This window comes from Balaenoptera borealis (assembly GCF_965194805.1).
Source record: "Balaenoptera borealis genome assembly, chromosome: 20".
Lineage (NCBI taxonomy): Eukaryota > Metazoa > Chordata > Mammalia > Artiodactyla > Balaenopteridae > Balaenoptera > Balaenoptera borealis.
In genome coordinates, this window is record NC_138879.1 from 41,480,119 (window position 1) to 41,500,582 (window position 20,464).

General features: G+C 48.7%; 1 protein-coding gene across 1 annotated transcript; it reads left to right on the forward strand.

Moving 5' to 3' along the window:
• Positions 1–790: 790 nt before the first annotated feature.
• CCL1 (C-C motif chemokine ligand 1) lies at positions 791–20,422 on the forward strand. The gene is made up of 3 exons (XM_082373402.1): positions 791–17,526; positions 18,697–18,811; positions 19,957–20,422. Exons 1-3 carry the CDS (start codon positions 17,451–17,453, stop codon positions 20,045–20,047), a joined length of 282 nt encoding a protein of 93 aa, XP_082229528.1. The 5' UTR covers positions 791–17,450; the 3' UTR covers positions 20,048–20,422.
• Positions 20,423–20,464: the final 42 nt, after the last annotated feature.

Here is a 20,464-nt window from a genome sequence, read left to right on the forward strand (position 1 = left end):
ACGAACAGTTCTTTGAGAGAGATATGACTATTAGTGATTTGGTTTTTTGTTTGTTTACTTTAATGTTGTTAAAATAAAGATTTCGGTTCCCAAAGCTATCTGTAATATAAAAAACCCAATGTAAGCCAGCCTGACAACTGCACTGGAGATTTAACCCACTTGCGGACCCTTAGCAACTCCTATGTTCGAGGAGCTGTATACACAGACATGTGCATCTCTAAGAATGCCATGCGTACATTGGACTTGGTCAGCCTCCCAGCCTCAACCTACAAGAGTCTTAAATGACAAGCTAAGAATTGTCCATGGTGCTTCACAGGCCTAAGGCTCACCTCTGTTATTCTTCCAAGCCCTAAACTTGAATATTTTCAGGTGATCTATTTAATACCAATATCTGACCTTGCAGCTCTTGATCCTTGGAGATAAGACTCCAGTTGGTGGAAAAAGTTATTCAGTAGGGCCAGAGACCAAGTAAGGCCTAGCCTTTCCATGAACTAGCTCTGTGATCTTTGGCCAAACTTGTTAGCATTCATTGCAAATTGACAGCTTTGGGTGTTATGGTGGATGCCCTACACCAGGGGTCCTCAACCTTCAGGAGCACCAGAATCACCTGGAGGGGGTTTCTTGCTGATACAGAGGTCACTGGGCCTCACCCCCTGTGATAAGCCTCAGTAGGACTGGAGTGGGGTCCAGGAGTTTGCATTTCTAACAAGCTGCCAAGTGATGTTGAAGCTGCTGACCCAGTATGGAGGGCCATTTGCTCTACATATATTTTGCTCAGAATAACCTTGCAAATGAAGTACCTTAAATATTGCTCCCATGAACTAAGAGGATAGAGAACTTGAGTGACTTGGAAAGTCATTTAATCCTCTTGGTAATAAGATTACCTCCTTCTCTTTCAAGAACTGAAATATGGAATTGATGTGACAATCCAGATACTAGTCATTTGCTCTGATGTGAATACCAATACACACACCCACACCCACACCCACACCCACACACACACACACACCCTCTCCTCTATTATGGAGACCCACTGCCAGCCTGCCTTCTTCTTCAATATGAACTGTCTCCAGGGGTCAGTTTCCTGGTTGTTTTTTTGTTTTGTTTTGTTTTTCAGTCAATGAGAATGAACTGACTTAGATGGTCAACTTAGAAACTTAGATGGCCAACTTAGAAACCTTCATGGTTTCTGCTGTCACCAGGGATCCTCAGCAAAGTGACAGCAGGCACTGCTAGTGACTCTGCAGATGTCCCAGGCTTTGTGGTCTCAGGCTTATCAGTGTATCCACCGTGCTGCCTGGGTGAGCTGGGTGCTGGGGGCACACAGAAGAGCTACTGCTTTGCAGCTGTGTGCCAGCAGTCCGTCTCTGTGCATCTCAGCTGTAGTATGGGGAAAATAACCCCGACCTTCATCAGGTGGTGGTGAGGGTTCAATGAGCTGGCACATGTAAAGAACACAGCCTGGTACCCAACAGAGATTTTCCTGGGACTTGATGAAATGGCTCCAAACTTGACATAAAAGAGTAAGAGGGTGAAAATAGCCAGAACACGTCCGGTTGAAACACACAAAAACAACAAAAAAAGAGAGGGGGGCCTTACTTAACCAGATGCCATGACTCATTATGGTCAATGCAGTGATACACAAGATGACCGATGAAAAGAAAGTCCATAAACAGAACCAGGTCTGTATGATGCTATGGTATGTGATACGGCTTGTGCGTCACATCAATTCAAAAATTGGGCCTGGAAAAATGGCAGTCCATATGGAAGAAGAGATTAAATGGGATCCTTATCTTACACCATATGCAAAAATCAACTGCAGATGGTTAAATGTTAAAAATACGTCCCTGAAAATTTTAATAGAAAACCTTAATAGAAATATCTTTTGAACTTTGGAGAAGGGAAAGATTCCTTAAACAAGACACAAAAATGTTGACTCTAAAAGAAAAGAATGATACATTTTTCTGTATTAAAGTTAAGAGTTTTCTTTCTTAAAAAGACAACTTGAAAATAAGCTACAGGTACTTCCCTGGTGGTTCAGTGGTTAAGACTCCGTGCTCCCAGTGCCAGGGGCCTGGGTTCGATCCCTGGTCAGGGAACTAGATCCTGCATGCTGCAACTAAGACCGGCGCAGCCAAAGAAAGAAAGAAAGAAAAAAGAGAATAAGCTACAAATTGTAGACTATATGGCAATCCACATCCTAACAAAGGATTATATAAGAATGTCTCAAGAGCTCCTTGATATCTGTGAGAGACTCTATCCTTGTTTAAAATGATTCAGAATATATTGCCCTACATCATTGGCTTTGGGCTTGGCCATGTAACTTCCTTGAGCCAACAGAATGTGAGCAGATAGGACATGTGTCATAGCTTAGCAGAAGCTTTAAAAGCATTGCAAGTTTCTTTTTCCTGGCTCCTCTGCCAGGAGAATGACATATCCTAAACAAGAGCTGTTCTTTTAGCCTGAGCCCAGGAGTAGGAAGACGTGGGGCAAGGAGCTGACCCACAGGTTGGAGCAGAGACACAACTGACCTGCAGACTTGAGAGCAAAAAGGAACGTTTCTTGTTATAAGCCACTGATTTGGGGGCTGAGGCGGGGGGGTTGTTACGGTAGCAAAAGCTGACCGATATGGAAACTAGTACCTAGCAGTGGGGTGCTGTGCTACCCAAAGAATAAAATGTGTGGTTTTGGCTTTGGGGCAGAGTGGCAGGCAGGGAAGTAACTACTACAGGGGGCTGGAAAACTAGCAAGCTATGTAATGTGATAGTGAAACACTTGGAAAAACTGTCACATGGGATCATTCGGAAGGCAGAAAATATACCTACTGAATTTATGGCTTTGGGAGAAGAAGTTTTGAGACAGAATGTTGTTGGTGTGAGTTACTTGTTACTAAGTACACTTCATCAGATACAAGAAAGAGGTGACAGCAGATAAGACTGGCTCATCTGCAAGCAGAATTGAAAGAGAACATAGAAAGTGTAGAAATTGTAGGGTTTGCATGATGGAAAGGTGCAATCGTCTGTTATGTCAACCTCTGCAGCCTGCAGAATATTCTCAAAATAGGAACTAGCTTTAGGGGCAATATCAAAACAAAGGCATGACCTGGGGTCAAGACCAAATCAAGAACATGACTGTTACTCCCTTTGTTAAGACCTCTGAGGAGATTTAGATAGTCCCAGGGAATCCTGCTAGTTGGACAACATCACTTCTTAGAAAAGAAACTAAATCTCATTAATCCTGATAGTGTCCAAATACTTGGAGTTATATCTAGAGAAGGACAGAGAGGCATGTTTCAAAGCGCATGTTGCGGCCACTGACACTTGAATTGGCTACTGACCTTTCACAAAAAGCTTTTGAGAGTTCCATCACCAAAAGTGCTGCTGGTCTGGATTAAATAAGACTGACTCTTCAGGACATAAAACGGTCTCGAGCCCCAGACTTTACAGGCAAGAAGCAGGCTGATGGTATTGATAAGAAAAACACAGACACCCAGAAGAAAAATGATGACAAACAGGAACAGATATTTCACAGAAGAGGACACACTTAATGATTGATGTGATGGACAAGGGAAGAAATGTTTAACCTCATTACTGTTCAGGGCAATGCAAATCCAGACAAGAAAGAGATCTCAATTCAAAGTAATTTGAGTAGGAAAAATGGGAAACTCTGACGATATCAAGTGTTGGAAAGAACATGGATCTACATGACCTCTTACACATGGCTGGTATCTTCAGGCAGCTACTTAAGAAAATGATTGAAACTGTACTCATAACAGTGACTATCCTAAACCAGCAATTACACTTTTTTATATAGATGTAGTAGAAGTCTTGCTCATACAAAAATGTTCATAGCTGCACTGTTTACAATGGCGAAAATCTGGGAAAAACCTCAAATGCCCATCGAGAGAGAGTGGATGAATAAATAGGAGCATACTTAACCAATGGAATATTACACAGCAGTTAAAACAAAATGAATTGTATTGGCACAGTCTGTAATATGGATATATATTAATAGAATACTACTGGCCCAAAAGTAAGTCCTTACAATTATAAACACTATGATACTCTTTTTAGAAAGTAAAAGTATATATACTTTAGAAACACACAGAGATTAAAATAAGCAAGGGGATTGAGGATGTTGGTTACCTTGGGTTGAAGGAGTCAGGAAAAATAGTATAGAGGGAAAATACGATTAGAAGCAGGTTATTGTCAAGGTTCTAGCTTTTGTTTGGAGTGGTGGTTCACATGCGTTTGTGCCATTATCAAGAAGAGCTAGAACTTTAAAAAAGAGAGATTGTTTTGATTGCTTTTTTAAAAATTTATTTATTTATTTAATTTATTTGGCTGTGTCAGGTCTTAGATGCGGCATGCGGGATCTTCGTTGTGGCATGAGGGATCTTTCATTGTGGTGCATGGGCTCTTCATTGCAGCTCACGGGCTTCTCTCTAGTTGTGTCGCATGGGCTCCAGAACGTGTGGGCTCAGTGGTTGCGATACATGGGCTTAGTTGCCCCGTGGCATGTGGGATCTTAGTTCCCCATCCAGGGATTGAACCTGCGTTCCCTGCATTGGAAGACGGATTCTTAACTACTGGTCCACCAGGGAAGTCCCTTGATTGCTCTTTTATATTTTATTTTGTTTTTAATTGAAGTATAGTTGATTTACAATGTTGTGTTAGTTTCAAGTGTACAGCAAAGTGATTCAGTTATACATTTATATAAATGTGTGTGTGTATGTATATATGATTGTTTTTATTTAAGTCACAGACTATTAGAGTTAAAAGCATCCTTAGAAGTCAGTTAGTTCTACTTCCTTATTTCCCAAGTGAGAAAACTGAGGACCGGGTTGGAGAAGTGACGACCCAAGTTACACAATTCCTGAGTGTTGCAACCCAGCCTGCTCCTCTTGCAATCCTCCTACTTCAGTACTGACACGCTCAAGCCAAGGCTTCATCCTTCTTTACTCTCCCCCACATCTAACCCATCCATCAGTTCCGCTCTGCTCTGACACACCTGGGTCCATCCGCTTTGCACGGTACCCACCCCACCCCACCCCCAGGAACCAAATCCAGCCTCATCTCCCACCTGGACTTCAGCCAGTGCCTCCTGACTGGTCCTCCTACATTCTCTCTTGTTCTCCAAAACACCTGTTTCCCATACAACTGAGAGAGGAATCTTCTTTTTTTTTAAAAAAAAAAAAGTCAGTTCTTATCTCTGAATTTCTCAGCTGTCTTCCCAAAGCACTTAGAATAAAATTCAGACTCATCATGGCCTCTCAGGCTTCACCTGAGCTGGTCCCTGCCTTCCTCTCAGACTTCATTTCCTACCATTGTGCCCCACCCCCTGCCCAAGTTTAATATGCCACTCTCACTGACTTTCTTTCTGGAATATTCCAGGCTGGTCTCTGCATGTAGCAGATGCTGCCAGTAGCCAGCTCACATGCCTTAGCTAGGCCTTCTGTCTCAGTGCCTGTAAGCTGCCTTCAGCCCTGGAAGATCACTCTGTCCGTGAGCAGGACAGGACAGAAGAGCCAGGGAGCAGGTCTCACCAGTGAGAGACAGGAAGTGGAGTATAAATACCCCAGCTCCCTTGCTCCTAGGTGAGATAACGCAGCTGTGTCTCAGCTGTGTGCTCTACACTGTTTCCCAAACTGTCCCTGGGGAGCCGGCCCCACGACTCACAAAGGAGCTGGCCTGATAACAGGTTCTTTATTAAGTCCTTGTTTGGTTCTCCTGTTCCCTTACTCATCTTTCCTGCACCTCCCAAATAGATGGCTCTCTTTAAATCTTTGTCTTGGGTCTTCTTATTCAGAGGGTATTGTTAAGATACCACATTAGGCCTTTGCACTCACCATTCTCTCTGCCTAGAATATTCTGCCCCTCCAGGTCTCAGCTCAAATGCCAACTCTTTAATCTCCCCTCTGGTCATATCCCATTGTTATATGTCTTCATTGACTTATCCTATTCGAAATTATCTTGTTTATATAATTAACTGAAAAATGATGTCTCTCCCAGGGGGTTAGCTCTACAAGGCAAGTGCCTTGTGTATCTTGGTTCCCAGCACATGGGAGAGTGATTGGCACATAGTAGGCACCCTTTAAATATCTGTTGACTTAGTTAATGAGTAGTTTTTGCCGGGAGAGATGTCAAATACTGCATAAAGAGTAAGATTTACAGTAGCTGTTTGAGTTTATGCATTTCTAATTGGCAAGCAAATTGCTGGCATGTAAACGGATACTGCAAATGTGTTTTTGAGTGGTTGATTCTCTTTAGTGAGTTACCCTGCCACCAACTACTTTAAAGTGCTATCAGTTGCTGTGCTAATTACAAATCCTGATAAACTCTCCATTAACGTGTATCTTCGAAGTACCTTCAACACGATAATACTGTTAGAAGGATTTATATATGGTTGGAAGTAAGAGAACCACATTTATTTAATAACAGTCTTAAATTCAGCTTGCCTTTCCACTGATGTACCTGAATAAGTGAAACTGGACTACATTTACCTGCTTGCTTATTTACACAGGTGAGATGTTGACAGAGGCTTGCCCTGGGGAAGTAGAGATGTGGAGGCCAGAAAGAAATTCCATACACAGTCTTTTGGAGAAAACTCATTTCTTATGTGGCCTTGGCCCATCTCGTGCTCACCTGGCATAAACCTGCTTCAACATGGGACAAGCAGTCTTTGGAACCATAGGGCCCAACCCTTTCCTGGGGGCATTTGGATGGAGGCGTGTGTGTGTGTGTGTGTGTGTGTGTGTGTGTGTGTGTGTAGTATTAATTTCTATGAGCCTTGATTTCCTCATTTGTAAAATATATAGATTTATAACAACTATTCCATACCTTGTTGTGAAGCTTAAATGAACACATGGGTGTAAGGGACCAAGGAAGCCACAAATAGTTGTGAACACATAAGGGACTATTTTTGTATCTATTGTTGGAGATAGTCCTGTCTATGTGGGACATTACTCAGTAGTCAAGTTGTAGCTGATAGGCCCCATGAAATGGCCTGAACATTATGGAAGAATGCAAAACTCAGTCTCAGAGTTGGGATGAGACATTGTGGAAAGGCAGGATTTTCAGACTCCTGGAAGGTTGTACAGATAGGAAAATGGCCTGAGGGGGCTGGGACTGCCTAAGGGAACTTCTGAGCCTGGGAACGTGTGTGTATGTGTGTGTGTGTGTGTGTGTGTGTGTGTGTGTCATTGTATGCACATGAGAGCGTGTGTGGATCTGAATGTGAAGGCTTAGATTTTAGGTAAAAACACAGGGTAGATGAGGCTAAAGTCTCAGGATAATGAAGCAGGACCCTATGGGGCCTTCCTGGGACAGACCTCCCCACGTCCTGGCCTGCCTCTTTTTTGTGGAAAAGCTTTCGTCTCCCAGGCCTCTGTTGGTCACAAAAGGGTGGTTCAAGAGTTAGTGATTGGAAGAATGTGAACATGTATAACAAAAGACAGCAGTTGGGTCAGGAGAACAGGTAATAATTTAAACAATAGATCAGCCATACAGTAGAGTCACAGAATCTTTAGTTCTTCCCTGAAGAACATAAATGACAGTACCTGACACACATTCCTGAGTTGTTTTACAAATATTAAAACCCCCATCAGATGGAAGGAGTTAACTGCATGATGACCATGTACATGTAGCCCCCAGACCAGTTGGAACCAGAAGGTTGATGATGTTGACTCCCGATTACGTCACCACCAACCAATCAGAAGAATGTCTACGAGCTGATCAAGCACCTCACAACTCTCTCCCTTACCCTGTCTTTGAAAACCTTTCCCCAAAAGCCAGTGGGGAGTTCAGGCCTTTTGAGCATTAGCCGCCCATACACTTTGCTTGGCCTTGCAATAAATGCTGCACTGTCCTTCACCACAATCCAGCATCAATAGATAGGCTTTACTGCGTTTGGATGAATGGACCCAAGTTTGGTTCGGTAGCGTCAGGTTTCACTGAGACGTGGGCCAGCTCATTAGTTCACCTACACGTTCATCAGCAGGATCATATGCCTGTGTTAAACCAGGAGCTCAGGAAGGCAGTCTCAGGAATGGACAAATTACATCATAAGGCAGTCTGTGCAAGCACAGAGAGAAAAGCACAGTGCCTGGGATCCAGGGAAGAGGGAGGGTTGGGAGAAACAAGAGAAGGGTTCACAGAGGAGGTGATTTTGAACAAGAGTGGAACTTACCATGTGAAAAAAACAGTTGAAGTTTATTACCCTTAAAGAAAGGAGCATGTGCAAAGACCAGGGTGTGTCTGGCAGAAGGGTGTGGAATCCAGTCTAGGGGCGCAGAGTGTATATATGTGGTTACAGGTGGTGTAGGTTGTGGCCGGATTAGGAGGCAGATTGCAGGATAAGCTAAGATGTTGGGCAGCACCCAGGGGTGAGTCTCTACCAAGAGGCGGTGCAGAGTACTGGTTCAGGATTGAAGCCAGACTGTCTGCGTTGGAATCCCACCTTCCCAGCGACTAGCTGAGTAATCTTGGACAACTTCTCTGTGCCTTGGTTTTCTCATCTGTACAATGGGTGATAATAATAATAACTGCTTCCAGGACCATGAGGAAGACTAGACAGCTGAACACACATGAAGTGCTTAGAGTAGCTTAACACACGTGAAGTGCACAACGTAACGTTAGCTAATAACTGCTGTTATTCCACGGAGGGTCAGGGGAACATCAAGATTAAGGGATGAACAGAGGACCAGGAGCCTCTAACCAAGTCTCGGAAGTAACAGCAGAGTGGTTGGAGGAAAATCATGAGGGCCACCTGTCATAGAAGCCATGGCAAGAGGATGTTTCCAGAAGGAAGGGTCAACAAGGTCAAGGGTGCCGAGATGTCAGGCAAGATGACAGCCAAGGGTGCCATGGATTTAGCAACAAGGAGGTCACCGTTGACTTTAGCCATGGCAGTTTTGGTGACGTGGTAGAGACAGAGGCCAGTTTGCAGTATATTGAACACATGGGTTGGGAGGAACCGGGGAGAGTTGTGCCAACTCTTCCAGCTGTTTGGCTGGGAAGGGACGCAAGTGAGAGGCAGCAGAGGCAGAGGGACGGTGAGGTCGATAACCACGTGCTTTGCCAAATACCCACTGCATCCCGCCATTGTCTCCTATGAGGCTCACAATCTCCGGTCAGCTAAGCAGGAGAAAGAGCAGAAAATATAAGTCATAAATGAGGACACGTGTATAGACAGATCAAGAATGGCAGAGCTGGGAGAAAGGCCAGCTACCCATTTCCTCTCCCTTTTCATGATGTGATTGTGGGCAAGGGGGGACTGGGCAAGAGGGTGGGAGATGCTTAGTGCCGTCTACCTGCTTTACCACACCTGGATGTAAAGGACCCATCTCTTGAAGGTGGATGGAGGAGGTGGCAGAAGAGGTTGGTGACAGATTCCTTTAAACTAACATACGCTGGGTGCCCAATATGTCCCATCCTACTGAATCACATCATATCCAGGTGGTGGGAGAAATCTTTGGTTGAAATTGGTTCCAGCTAGAAACAGGGGAGGCAAGATGGATCCCAGATCAGCAGAGGCAACACTGTCTATTTTTCACTCCTGCCCCTTCTCTGCAATCCCTTCTCTGATATTTGAGATAGGTCTGGTCTTTCTTTGACTCTGCAGCTGGGGAGTTGTGGGTGGGAGTGGCTAGGAGGTTGATGTGTCACTTAAAGCAGCAACGCTTGTGGGAAGTAAAATGCATCCTTCGGATTTGTTTGGGAAATGTCTTTATGTCAAGGACTTTGGAACGATAAAACCATAATGGTGGGATTTTGGAAAATCATTTTCCAAACCGGGGCACAGGAGACCCAAAGTGGGATATTTCAAGGGGAAAACCAATGGATGCTTGAATCCAACATGAAGCAGAAACATGGCAGGAGGGCTGAGAGGGGCAGGACAGCCTTCATGGCATATGACTCGTGCAGACTCTGCTGTTGCACGCTTGAAATTTTTAGTTTTTAAACAAGACCCCTCATTTTATTTTGCACTGGACCCTGCAAATTATGTGAACCTCCTGGTCAGGGCCGCAGGCTTGGTGGAACACATGGACTGCAGACTTCAGCTAGGTCTGGCAGGCCGCAGCCCTGACTTCAGATGCTCCCCATGTGGACTTGGCTCCTGAAACTCACCCACCCTCGAGAAAGCTGGGCCAGCCAGCGGGAGTTGGGACCTGACCAATTTGCAGTCAGCTCTTAAGAGCAGCTGTAAAGATGCCTCAGACAAACCAAGCAGGGAGGGAGGAAACACAGAACACTCTTAGAAACCACAATAATGAGCAGGGCTCTGTGCTGCAAGCCTTCTGACACATTTCCACATTTAGTCCTCACCACGATCCTAGTACAGAGGCACTGGGAACCCAGTTTTAGGGATAATGACCCAGAGGTTCAGGAAGATGATCAGAATTGATGGTGCTGGTAAGCGGTGACCAGGATTCAAATGCAGGTGTCTGGATCCCAAGTCCAGTGCTTTTCCTATTACACTAGAGGATAGAGGTGAAGGCCAGGGGACCCGGATGTCCAGGCTGTGCTGGCAAGCACATCCAAGGCCCGGCTCCAGTTCTGAGCTAAATGCACTCTCTGTGACCAGTTCAGCTCACTTCAGAGCCCATGAGGCCAGACCTGGCAGCGGAGGTGTCTCTTTGGGTGGCCAGCTCTGAGCTGAGCCTGAGAGCCAGGCCTAAAGGGCAATGAAGGAAGAGCATCCCGGCTCAGGCTGCCCTGGGCTCCCAGGGCTGTGGCCCCAAGATGAACTGGGAAATTGGTGGTGGGCAGAGCTGGGACCCAGGCGTCCACCTACTACCCCAGGGAGAGAGGGCTCCTCAGGGGACTTCCCTAGCAGCATGTGGGCGTGTTAGCTGAATCATGGGTGACCTTGTTGGTGCTGGTGGGTATATCTTGGGGTCAAACTGTTGCCACTTCCTGCCCCTGTGTCCTTGCTCTGTTGGGTGGAAAAGCTGGGGCTTTTTTCTTCTACCATTCCCTGCGAGGTCGGCATCGTGCCCTGGCCTCCAGGTGGGCCGCAGGAACCCTGCAGGGCTTTCCAGCATCCTAGGGGCCCCGGTCATGCCCAGCTTCTCTCTCTGACCACAGCCCAGCTCTCTGGTCCTGAGCATAAAGCCAGAAAATCACAGAGAAAGAGCCCTCTCTGGGAGTTAAGGTGGGGCTATCTTCAAGGCTCTGTCACGGGGTCCCCATGTGACAACTCGCTTTTCCTTTCTGGGCTTCCGCCTCCTCACCTGTAACGTGAGATTTTCCACCCCAATTGTCCTGAGTGTCCTCCTGAGCCCTGGGGGGATGTGGCACACACCTGACCCACGCTGGCTCCCCGAATATACCCACAGAGACCTTGCAAAGTGGATATTTTTGGTTCAGGGCCAAACGGCTCAAGAGCCATAAAACTGAGGCTACAAAACATTCTGAATCCAAGCCTATGTGTTGCCTATCAGGCTTCTTTGAGTTTCTGGCTTCCTGGGAGCGTTCTAAGTGTCAGATGACCCTGGCTCCTAGGGTGGGTGGGATCTAAATGCCTCAGGGAATGGGATCAGCCCTCTTAGGCTCTTTGCCTTCTGTCCTCATCAGAAAGGGCAGGGATCCCTCCCCAGCAGGCTCCCTCAGGACAACCGGCCTGATCCAAGAGGCCGGTTCCACCTCGGATGGACGAGGGGGCTGCTTAGGGTGTAGATTGTGGGCAGGGCTCTATCTGCCCTTAGAGACCCAGAATATCATTTCATGCCAAACCAGAGAGGGTCTCAGTAGCCATCCAGGCTAGAGGGAAGTGGTGGGATCAGATTATCTGGAGAGCCCTTTCGAGATACTCCAACTACCTTGAACTCAGAATACAAAGGTCCACAGTGAGGTTCAAGCACGTGTCTTTGGATAAAAGCTTCCCAAATGATCCTAATATGAATCCCATTTCCGGGGAAAGAGTCACTGATTTAGGCCAACTTCCCCACGTTTTAGGTGGGAGAACTGATGCCCAGAGGCAGGAAGTAACCTGCTCAAGGTCCCACAGAAAATGAGCGGCAGAGCCCAGAAATCCTGATTTTTCACCCTCTTTCTACAGAACCCCACCTCCTCACCTGTCACCTCTCCTGGATTCCTTCAAATTTCCCAGTCCAACTGCCTTCTTCCATTCATTGTGTCCTGCAGCCTCTAGCACAAGCCCTCAGGACAAACCACAAATCTGGCCCCGTCTCTGTCCCAAGCAAAAGATTACTTAAGGCCTTCCCTCCACTGACAGCAAGCTTAAGTCCCAAGGCCTGAGCCCAGTAAACAGGATCTTGTGAAATCCGGCCGAGGTCCTCCTGGCTCCATTTCCAGCCCCTCTCTGCAGGCCTTCCTCACCCGCCCCCATGCCCTGAGGACATCAGCCTGCACACCAGCTATTAACATGCCATCAAACAATTGTTTAATTTTCCTTAAGAGATACAGCACGTTTAACTTTCACACAAGCCTATGAGCAGGTATCATTATTATCCCTGTTTGGAGATGAGGCTGGGACGTTAAGAAAGGGAAAGAAGTCACACCAGTGGTGTACAGAGGAGCTGGGCCCAGGGACCAGGCAGAGCCCGCCCTTATAACCGCGCACAACGTGCTATCCAGGCCCCCGCCCAGGCTAAGTTCCACCTTCAGCCTTCCAGGCCCAGTCAATATTCTACATTGCACCCCAGTGAGCTCCCCGCTCCCCCAGACTGGGCATGTGCAGAGTCTAGTCTGCATATTATAGCAGCCTTGACCATCTGTGCCCGCTTACTGGTTTGCGTGTCTGTTTCCCTCTCGAGGCCCTGACTCTGTGGTCAGCTCTCCTCTCTCACCTGACTGCCCACGCACAAAGCGGGTCCTCAGAAGATGTTTCCTGAGTGAATGAGTGAGTGAATGAATGAATGACCACATCAGGAACTGAGACCTGTCACCAGCATCCTGTGTGTGGAATGGTGCCCATCAGCACCAAATGGTCCATCCATGCTAGAGGGTCCAGGGGAGTATAAACAAGCACAGGGTCTGGGCCAGAGCTTCTCATCCTAATTCTGTCACTTGCTACTTGTATGACTCCTGTCATGTCCAGGGCCTCTGTTTCTCATCTGCTGCAGGGGGATGACGAGAATGATGTGAAGGCCTCTCCTTCCTTCTGCGTTAGCAACAGTCACTACGCACCCACCCTGGGTGGGGCGCTGGGGCATGAAATGAGGACCACGACAGAGGGACTCCTGCTCCCCAGGAGCTTCCAGCTGAGGGAGGGGTGTGGACCACCAGGCAATCCCAAGATTGGCTTGGCTGCTATGGGGCGTGAGCCTGCTTCATGCTGGGAGCTCAGATGGGGCAGCCTGCAGGAGGTCTTCCAGATAGAGCTGGAGCAGGCGTCCCAGGCAGAAGGGGCAGTGACGCCCCAGCACAGGTGCGCAGAGCAGTAACGATGCCGTGCGGCTAGAGCTCTGTGGGCCACATTGTGCGGGACTACGTAAGCCGAGCCAAGACGTTTGTACTTCACCTCTGAACAGCAGGCTGAGTTGTTGTCACTCTGGAGCTCCATGGCTGCGGACGCGAATTGAAAAACTGGTGACTGTCACTGCTGTGACATTCTTTGGGCACCCCCAGGGTCTGCTGTTGCTACGAGAGATGCTTGATGCCTCGTTCACTTTGTTGCTGAGAACTGGATAACAAGAGGCCTCCTGAAAAGCACAAAAAGTGCTGAATGTTAGAAGACAGTGTACAAGGGAACCCAGGTGGAGGGTAATAGTCTCTGGAAAACAAGAGAAAGGGCTTTTCATTCAAAGATGTTTGGGTGCTGGAGGCGCTGTGGCTGGACTTGCACTTATAGGAGGCAGCTGGGGACGGGTGCGGAGGTGGGGATGGAGAACACTGCTCCTGTGGGTGACAACAGAAAGCCTGGCCTGGGCATTGGGCAGCACAGGATTAGAGAGGAAAGAGACCAGGAGGGGGGTCCCGGATAGGGAGGTGGCAGCACTGGGATGAAGCCTCAGATGGTCCAGGATTGATGGGTAGAGGGGGGAGGGGTGAAGTTTTATTGAGCACCTACTATGTGCCAGGCCCCGTGGTAAGCCCTTCCGTATACTCTGCAGCTCATAGGACACGAGGTCTCTTCTCGAGCACTAAACACATTTCCCAGTACCTGCCTCCTGCAGCGAGTTGTAAGCCCCACAGGGGCAGGACCGGTGTCTGTCTTGTGTCTGCTGTGTCCTCAGGACCTGTCATATTTTAGGTGCTCCACAATGATTTTGAATGATCCAACTTTCTTTTCCTCTCCCCTCCTTCCTGCCCTCTTTCGTTTTCTCCCTCCCTTCCTTTCCTCTTCCCTTGTTCCAAGATAAGGTGAGACATCTCATTTAATCCTTCAAATAGCCCAAAGTTAGGCTGTGGTTTGGAGAGTTTATTTTGAAAACACTGGGGAGAGTTTTACCAGATCCAGTCCGGTAGTGGATTTTACAACGAAGGAACTAAAGTTCAGAAGCTTTAAGTTACTCGCCCAAGGTCACACAGCTGAAAAGTCGTGGGGCTGAAATCTGACACAGTTACCTCTGAGGGCAAACACACTTCCTCCCTAAGTGAGGGAACTAAGAAAACTTGGCCCCAGAGATGAACAAAGCGAGGCCAGTATTGCTGCAGCTGTGCGATGCCAGGCAAATGACTCCTCCCCCCCCCACCCGCCATGGGTTTCTGTGTCCTGGTCTGAACAATCAGGCTGAGATGTAACTGGAGGGGAAGCAGGCAGGACCAGGTTCCAGGACCCCCAGGTCAGCAGGGCTGAGGCAAGAACCTGGGGCCACTCCAGGAGGAGATGATCTTAAGATGAACCCGCACCAGTTGAGCTCTGTCTGACCTCTACCCATGCGCAATAAATCGGTCCCTACTTCACAAAAGATGACAAATAAGAAAACCTCTCTACAGGCACATACTGGTTTTCAAACTTCTAACTAAGAAAAGGGTAGTTCACATGAGAAACTGGTTCAGTGTCGATGCTGGGAGCTTTTCTTACCTCTCCCTCAACTACGCAGTTCTGATCCATCACATTCAAGGCCATGGAGATTTTATTGAGTTACTACTTGGCCCGTGCTTTGTGCCAGGCTTAGAGAAGAAGAGATGGAGTGGGGCTGGGGGCGGGACCCTGTGGGATGCTAGGTTTCCATGCAATTGGAGCCTCTGGCCAGTTCTTTCTGGGGCTGCGGGAGCTGGGAAGGCGGAGGCATGACTAAGTCTTTCTGTCGCCTCTTTTCCTGTCCTGGGCTCATGGTAGCCGCAGTGACGGGGAGGATGGGAAGTGGGCAGCTGCAGGGGCAGCACCGTCCTGGTCTCGAGTGGGCCGGGCATTATCCCCGGGAGGAGGGGAGAGCAAAGTATTTCCTGGGTGGCGACCTGACCCCTCTCTGTGTCCCAAGTGAGGCTAAAGGATCTAAGGTGACATTTGGCCAATTGGCCACATCCCTTTCATCTCCTTCCTCTTTGAGACCCCACTAAAATGACAACCAAGGACTAAAAAAATCTGTGAGGACAAAGAAAATAGGAGAGTGACAACAGTGTCTTAGTGATTTCAACTGCTTTAAGTACTTTTTGGGTGGCAGGAAGCAGCTGGCCAGATGAAGGCATTCATGGAGCAGGTCCTTACTGAAAGTGTGTGGTCCTTACTGAAAGTGTGTTCCCAGAGGTGGCCACACGTGGCGGTCAGATGACCAGATGCCTTGGCATCCACTGTTCCATCTGTGCAATGAAGTCTCGGTATGACCTTGGCAAAGTCAGTTTCTGCTTTCTGAGGCTCATTTTTTCCCCATCTGTAATAGAAAGAGACTGTACTAGATTCTTTTCTGCTGGTGCCTGAATTACCTGGAGTTTTCCTCCCCTGCCCCTCAACACGTATAGGCACATGTGTCTTGATGTTGCTTCAAAAATGGGGCGAAGGTATTTTTGCATTTTTTCCTCTCCCAGGACACTTTCAGAGCCACTGCTGCAGATGGTCTCCAAGGGAGCTTTCAACTCTGACACTCCAGGACTCCCACGCAGGTGTTAGGATGGAGAATACTCGGAATGGAGGGGTTGTAAGAATGTAAGACCTTCATGTGGGAGATCCAGGCACAGAGGGGCTTCAAAGGAGGCTGAAGGCCTATGTGTGGGGACAGCAGAAGGGCCTTTACAGAGACAACGACATTTGCAATGGATAGAATTCACAGAGGGAGACAATGAGGAGGGCCCTGCAGGTGGAGGTTACGGTGGCAGCAAATCCTGGAGATAAGAAAGCATGTGACCTGTTCAGAGAACTGCAAATATTGCAACACGCGGGAATCCATGGAGACACCACATGAGCCACGAATGGCCAGGTCAGCAGCTTGCGCTTCATCCCATTGGCCATGGGAAGCTATCACGCTGGCCTTGTGATTTTAACACACAGATATGGCCCAGCTACTTTTTCTTGAGCACCTGCTAGCGCTACGTATTCCACGCACTGCACCCCATGTCTTCCTGACCCGGCCACTTGGTCGCTGGACAGTCACACATCTCTCCAGCCATTTCCTCACTCCGGGCACTGTCCTTCACGCCTCGCTGTCCTTACACAAGCTCCTTCCTCTGGGGACAGGCCCCTTTCCACTTCAGCCTTCCTGCAGGAAGCTCTGCTTGAAGAACATTCCCCTGGGAGGCCTCTCCCCTGTGGGCAGCTCTCAGTCCTCCCCTGTGCCCTCCACATGGCACATCCCCTGCTGTCCTTACACCAACCGGCTTTTCCTTATTTAGCTGTGATGCAATGGCTTGCATGTCATCGGTAGCTGTCTTCCCGGGGGCTAACCAAGGACTAAGAACAGGGCAAGCGATTGAAAAGTGTTGAGTGATTGAAAAAATAGAAATTGCAACTACCTGGGCCAGGCCCTTGACAGAACGGATCTTACTGAATGCTCCTCCGTCACCTGTGAGACACAAGTTACTCTTTCCATCTTGCACAGGAGATGTGACTCGGGCGAGTTCATGCATCCGCTGATTTGCAGAACTGGGCTTCAAACCCACGTGTGTCTCAGTGCTGGTGCAGAGCTCTCCTGCTCCACCACGTTCCTGGGATGGTAGCTCCATCCCTGGATGGAAAGACATGGCCTCAGAGGAGCCACAGACAGGCCACTTCCTCTCATTCACCTTTTTCCAATTCCCACTCAGCTGGGACAGCTTCTATTCGGCCTCTCAAGATCCTTATCTGCTCCTGCGCTTGGGGAAGTTTCCCTACACCTCTCACACCACCCAGGAGAGGTGAGGAAAGGAGTTTTCCATGTGGTCACTGGACGTGAGTAACCATCTCTTCTTCCTGTGACTTCCCCACCTCTGCACTGGGGCTTGGAAAACCCCACCCAGGTCTTCTAATAAAAGCTCTGGGCTCTGCAGGATGGGCCAGAGGGCAGCTCTTCACTCCATCAGACTCCTTGAGGGACCCCTTCCAGGGAGGCCTGAGCTGGACGTCCCGAGATGAAGATCATCACCGCGGTTCTGGTGTGCCTGCTGCTGGCCGGGGCGTGGCTACAGGCTGTGGGTGCCAAGAGCAGTGAGTTTGGCTGGAGTCGCTTTGCTCCTCCTTGGGGAGGGCGGAGACGCAGACAGGTGCTCTGGGGTTGGGGGCGGGCTCACCCTGAGCTCACTGCCTTCATCTCCACTCCTCCAGAAAGAATTCTCCCTGAAGAGGAGGAAGGGAGGACTTGTTCGGGGGCAGGGGGACAGCAGGAGAACCATAAGTCTGGGGCCAACACAGACCGCTGAGTAGCTGCTTTCAGCCAAAGGAGGTCAGCCTCGTCCAGACCCTGCGGACTGATGGAGGGCAGCTGTGAGGTCATTGAGGCCAAGCTGGAGGCCTGAGGTCCAGAGGAGGGACTGACTGGGGTCTCGCCTCCACTGTGTAACAGATAACGGGCAGAGTCTGAGGTCAGGATCTGGGGCTTTAACAGTTGGCTAACCTTGGACAAGTTACTATACTGCCCAAACTCTGCTTTCGCTATCAGTAAGATGGGTTTGATAATGCCTACCCTCTAAGGCTGATGAGAGAATACTGACCTAACAGCAGACATATGGAAGGGGCTTTGCAAACGGTCAAACTAGGAGAAAGGAGCCAGGATTGAAATGCAAGCCTTTTGAGGGTGGGGTGTGTGTAGGGTGGGTTACACACTGGCAGAGTGGGAGCTGCGGGTCAGAGCTGAGGACCAGGGTGGAGGGCGAGGTTGGGATTGCGTGGAGCTTGTCAGTTCCTGGAAGCTCTTGCCTGGTCATTTCATCAGTCTGAGCTCCTAAAACAGTCCCTAATCCTGCCCCAAATAGTGGACTGCTGTTGAATCAGACTCACCAGGGTCTCAGGGCCCTTGAACCCAAATATGAGGGCAGAACCACACCCTAGTGGTGGGATGTCAGAACTAGAATAGCCTTTAGAAATCAGTCTAAAGAGTCTTGCTTTACAGCTGGGAAGTCTGGGGCCCAGGGGACGGCTCATCTTGACCAAAGCCACACAGCTGTTTTGTGGGGAGCTGGGATCTGAACCCCAGTGTCCTGACTGCCTAAATACAGAGCTGGGTGGCTGATGAGACACTAGTGCCCTTTGGATGTGATCCCAAAGCCTGAGCCTGTCCTGGAAGGGTTTTTTGTTTTTGTTTTTCTCCCCATCCTGGCTGAGAGGAACTCAGTCCATCTTGAGAAATGGATGCAAACCATTTTTGCGCTTCTCTTCTAGTGCATGTGCCAGCCTCCAGTTGTTGTTTCACACTGGTGAAGAGAAAGATGTCCCTGCAGATAATCCAGTGTTACAAGAACACCAGCTCCACCTGCTCCTACAAAAACCGTCTAATGTGAGTGGTTGTATCCTCTTCCATCCTTGACTCCCTTCTCCGGAGGACAGAAACCGGCCCACCTGGAATTAGAATAGCAGACGCTAGGTGGCGATGTTCCACCGGATTAAGGTTTTTTTTAACCAAACTAGTGAGGCGGCCAAAACCTGGGCGCAGAGCTGAGAGTGGGCGCTAGGACGAACAGCTGTGCTCCTGCAGTGACATGGGTTTCTTGGAGCTGCAAGGCGCCAAGTGTTATATCTTAATATTTTATGCCCGGAGCTTAAAAGCTCCAGGCACTACTGTGTGATGGTAAGAGTGAGGGGCTCTCAGTTAGTTCCTGCTTCTGGATTTGCCAACCTATAGTCTTGGGTGACTCTGGGCAGGTAAGTCTTCTGAACCTCCTTATCTGGGTAGCCCCTCTGCACTTCTGACCTGTGAAGTGGCGTAAACACGATAGCTGCATCACAGGGTCGTTATGAAGCTCCAGTGAGGTAGCTTACACTTGCCACTCAGTGTCTATAAGGCACTTTCGTGTATATTACTATCTCATCTAACTCTCTTGGTGCACACATTTTCATTATCGTGAAAACTGAGGTTCAGGGAATTGGAGAGATTTGTCTAAGGTCTTGCAGATAATTAAAGGCAGAATTGATCTACGGTTTTGGACAATAGCCAAGTTTGGGAGGTGGGCAGATCAGAAAAGAAACACGTGCGTGCGCGCGTGTGCGCGCGCGCGCGCACACACACACACACACACACACACACACACACACACACACATCCAAGGCGATGACTAGGGGTCCCGGATGGACACAGACACATGAAAAGATGGAGCAGGTGGGCCCTCAGAGATGTTCTAGGAGGGGAATTTTCCATGTTAGCAGATCCTCAGAATGTCTGCAGCCTTCACTCTACCCTGATACAATGAATTCGCAAAAGGGGTCCAGGAAATGCAATTTTAAAAGCCCCCCCACCCCTTGCCCCTGAAGCTTGGGTGTTCCTCCCAGTGTACAAGCTGTAGGTCTTAGCAACGACTTCATTTTATAGGCCCCGGGAGAAAAGCTTAGGGGCACCCAGGAGCAATGAGGGGGTGATGGGACTTGTGTGTGGCACCCAGGGGGTGGCTCAGGTGACTTAGCCCTTCCTTTGTTCTCTGCCTACAGATTGAAGCTGAACGGAGGCCGAGAGGCTTGTGTCTCACAGACAAAATCGTGGGTTCAGGCTTATTTAAAAAGGATAAACCCCTGCCAGTGAAAGGAAATATGAGCTGATTCCTTTCCATCCTGGACTCCGGACACCGCGTGGCTTTACCTGTCCCCTCAACGCCCAACCCTACACCAGCCCTTCTGCCCCAACTTTGCCGGGTCACGCCAGAGGGTCTGCTGGGTCCTGATAAGCTATGTTGTCGCACTTTATATACTTAAATTCTAGAATCTTCAACTTCTGCCTCCCTGTGCCTCTTGTTGGACCTGGTGCCAGGAGAACTGACTTCTCATCAATAAGAGCCAATAAATGACTTACACCTCTCAGCTGACTGCCTTTGTCCTGGGGGATAAGCGTGGACTCTGGGTTGTGATGTAGATTCTCTGCGGGGCTGGGTCCCCATCTGGATGCAGGATGCTCCCCATCACCCCCGCCTACTCTGCCCTGCCCAGAGGGTTCAGAGGCTGA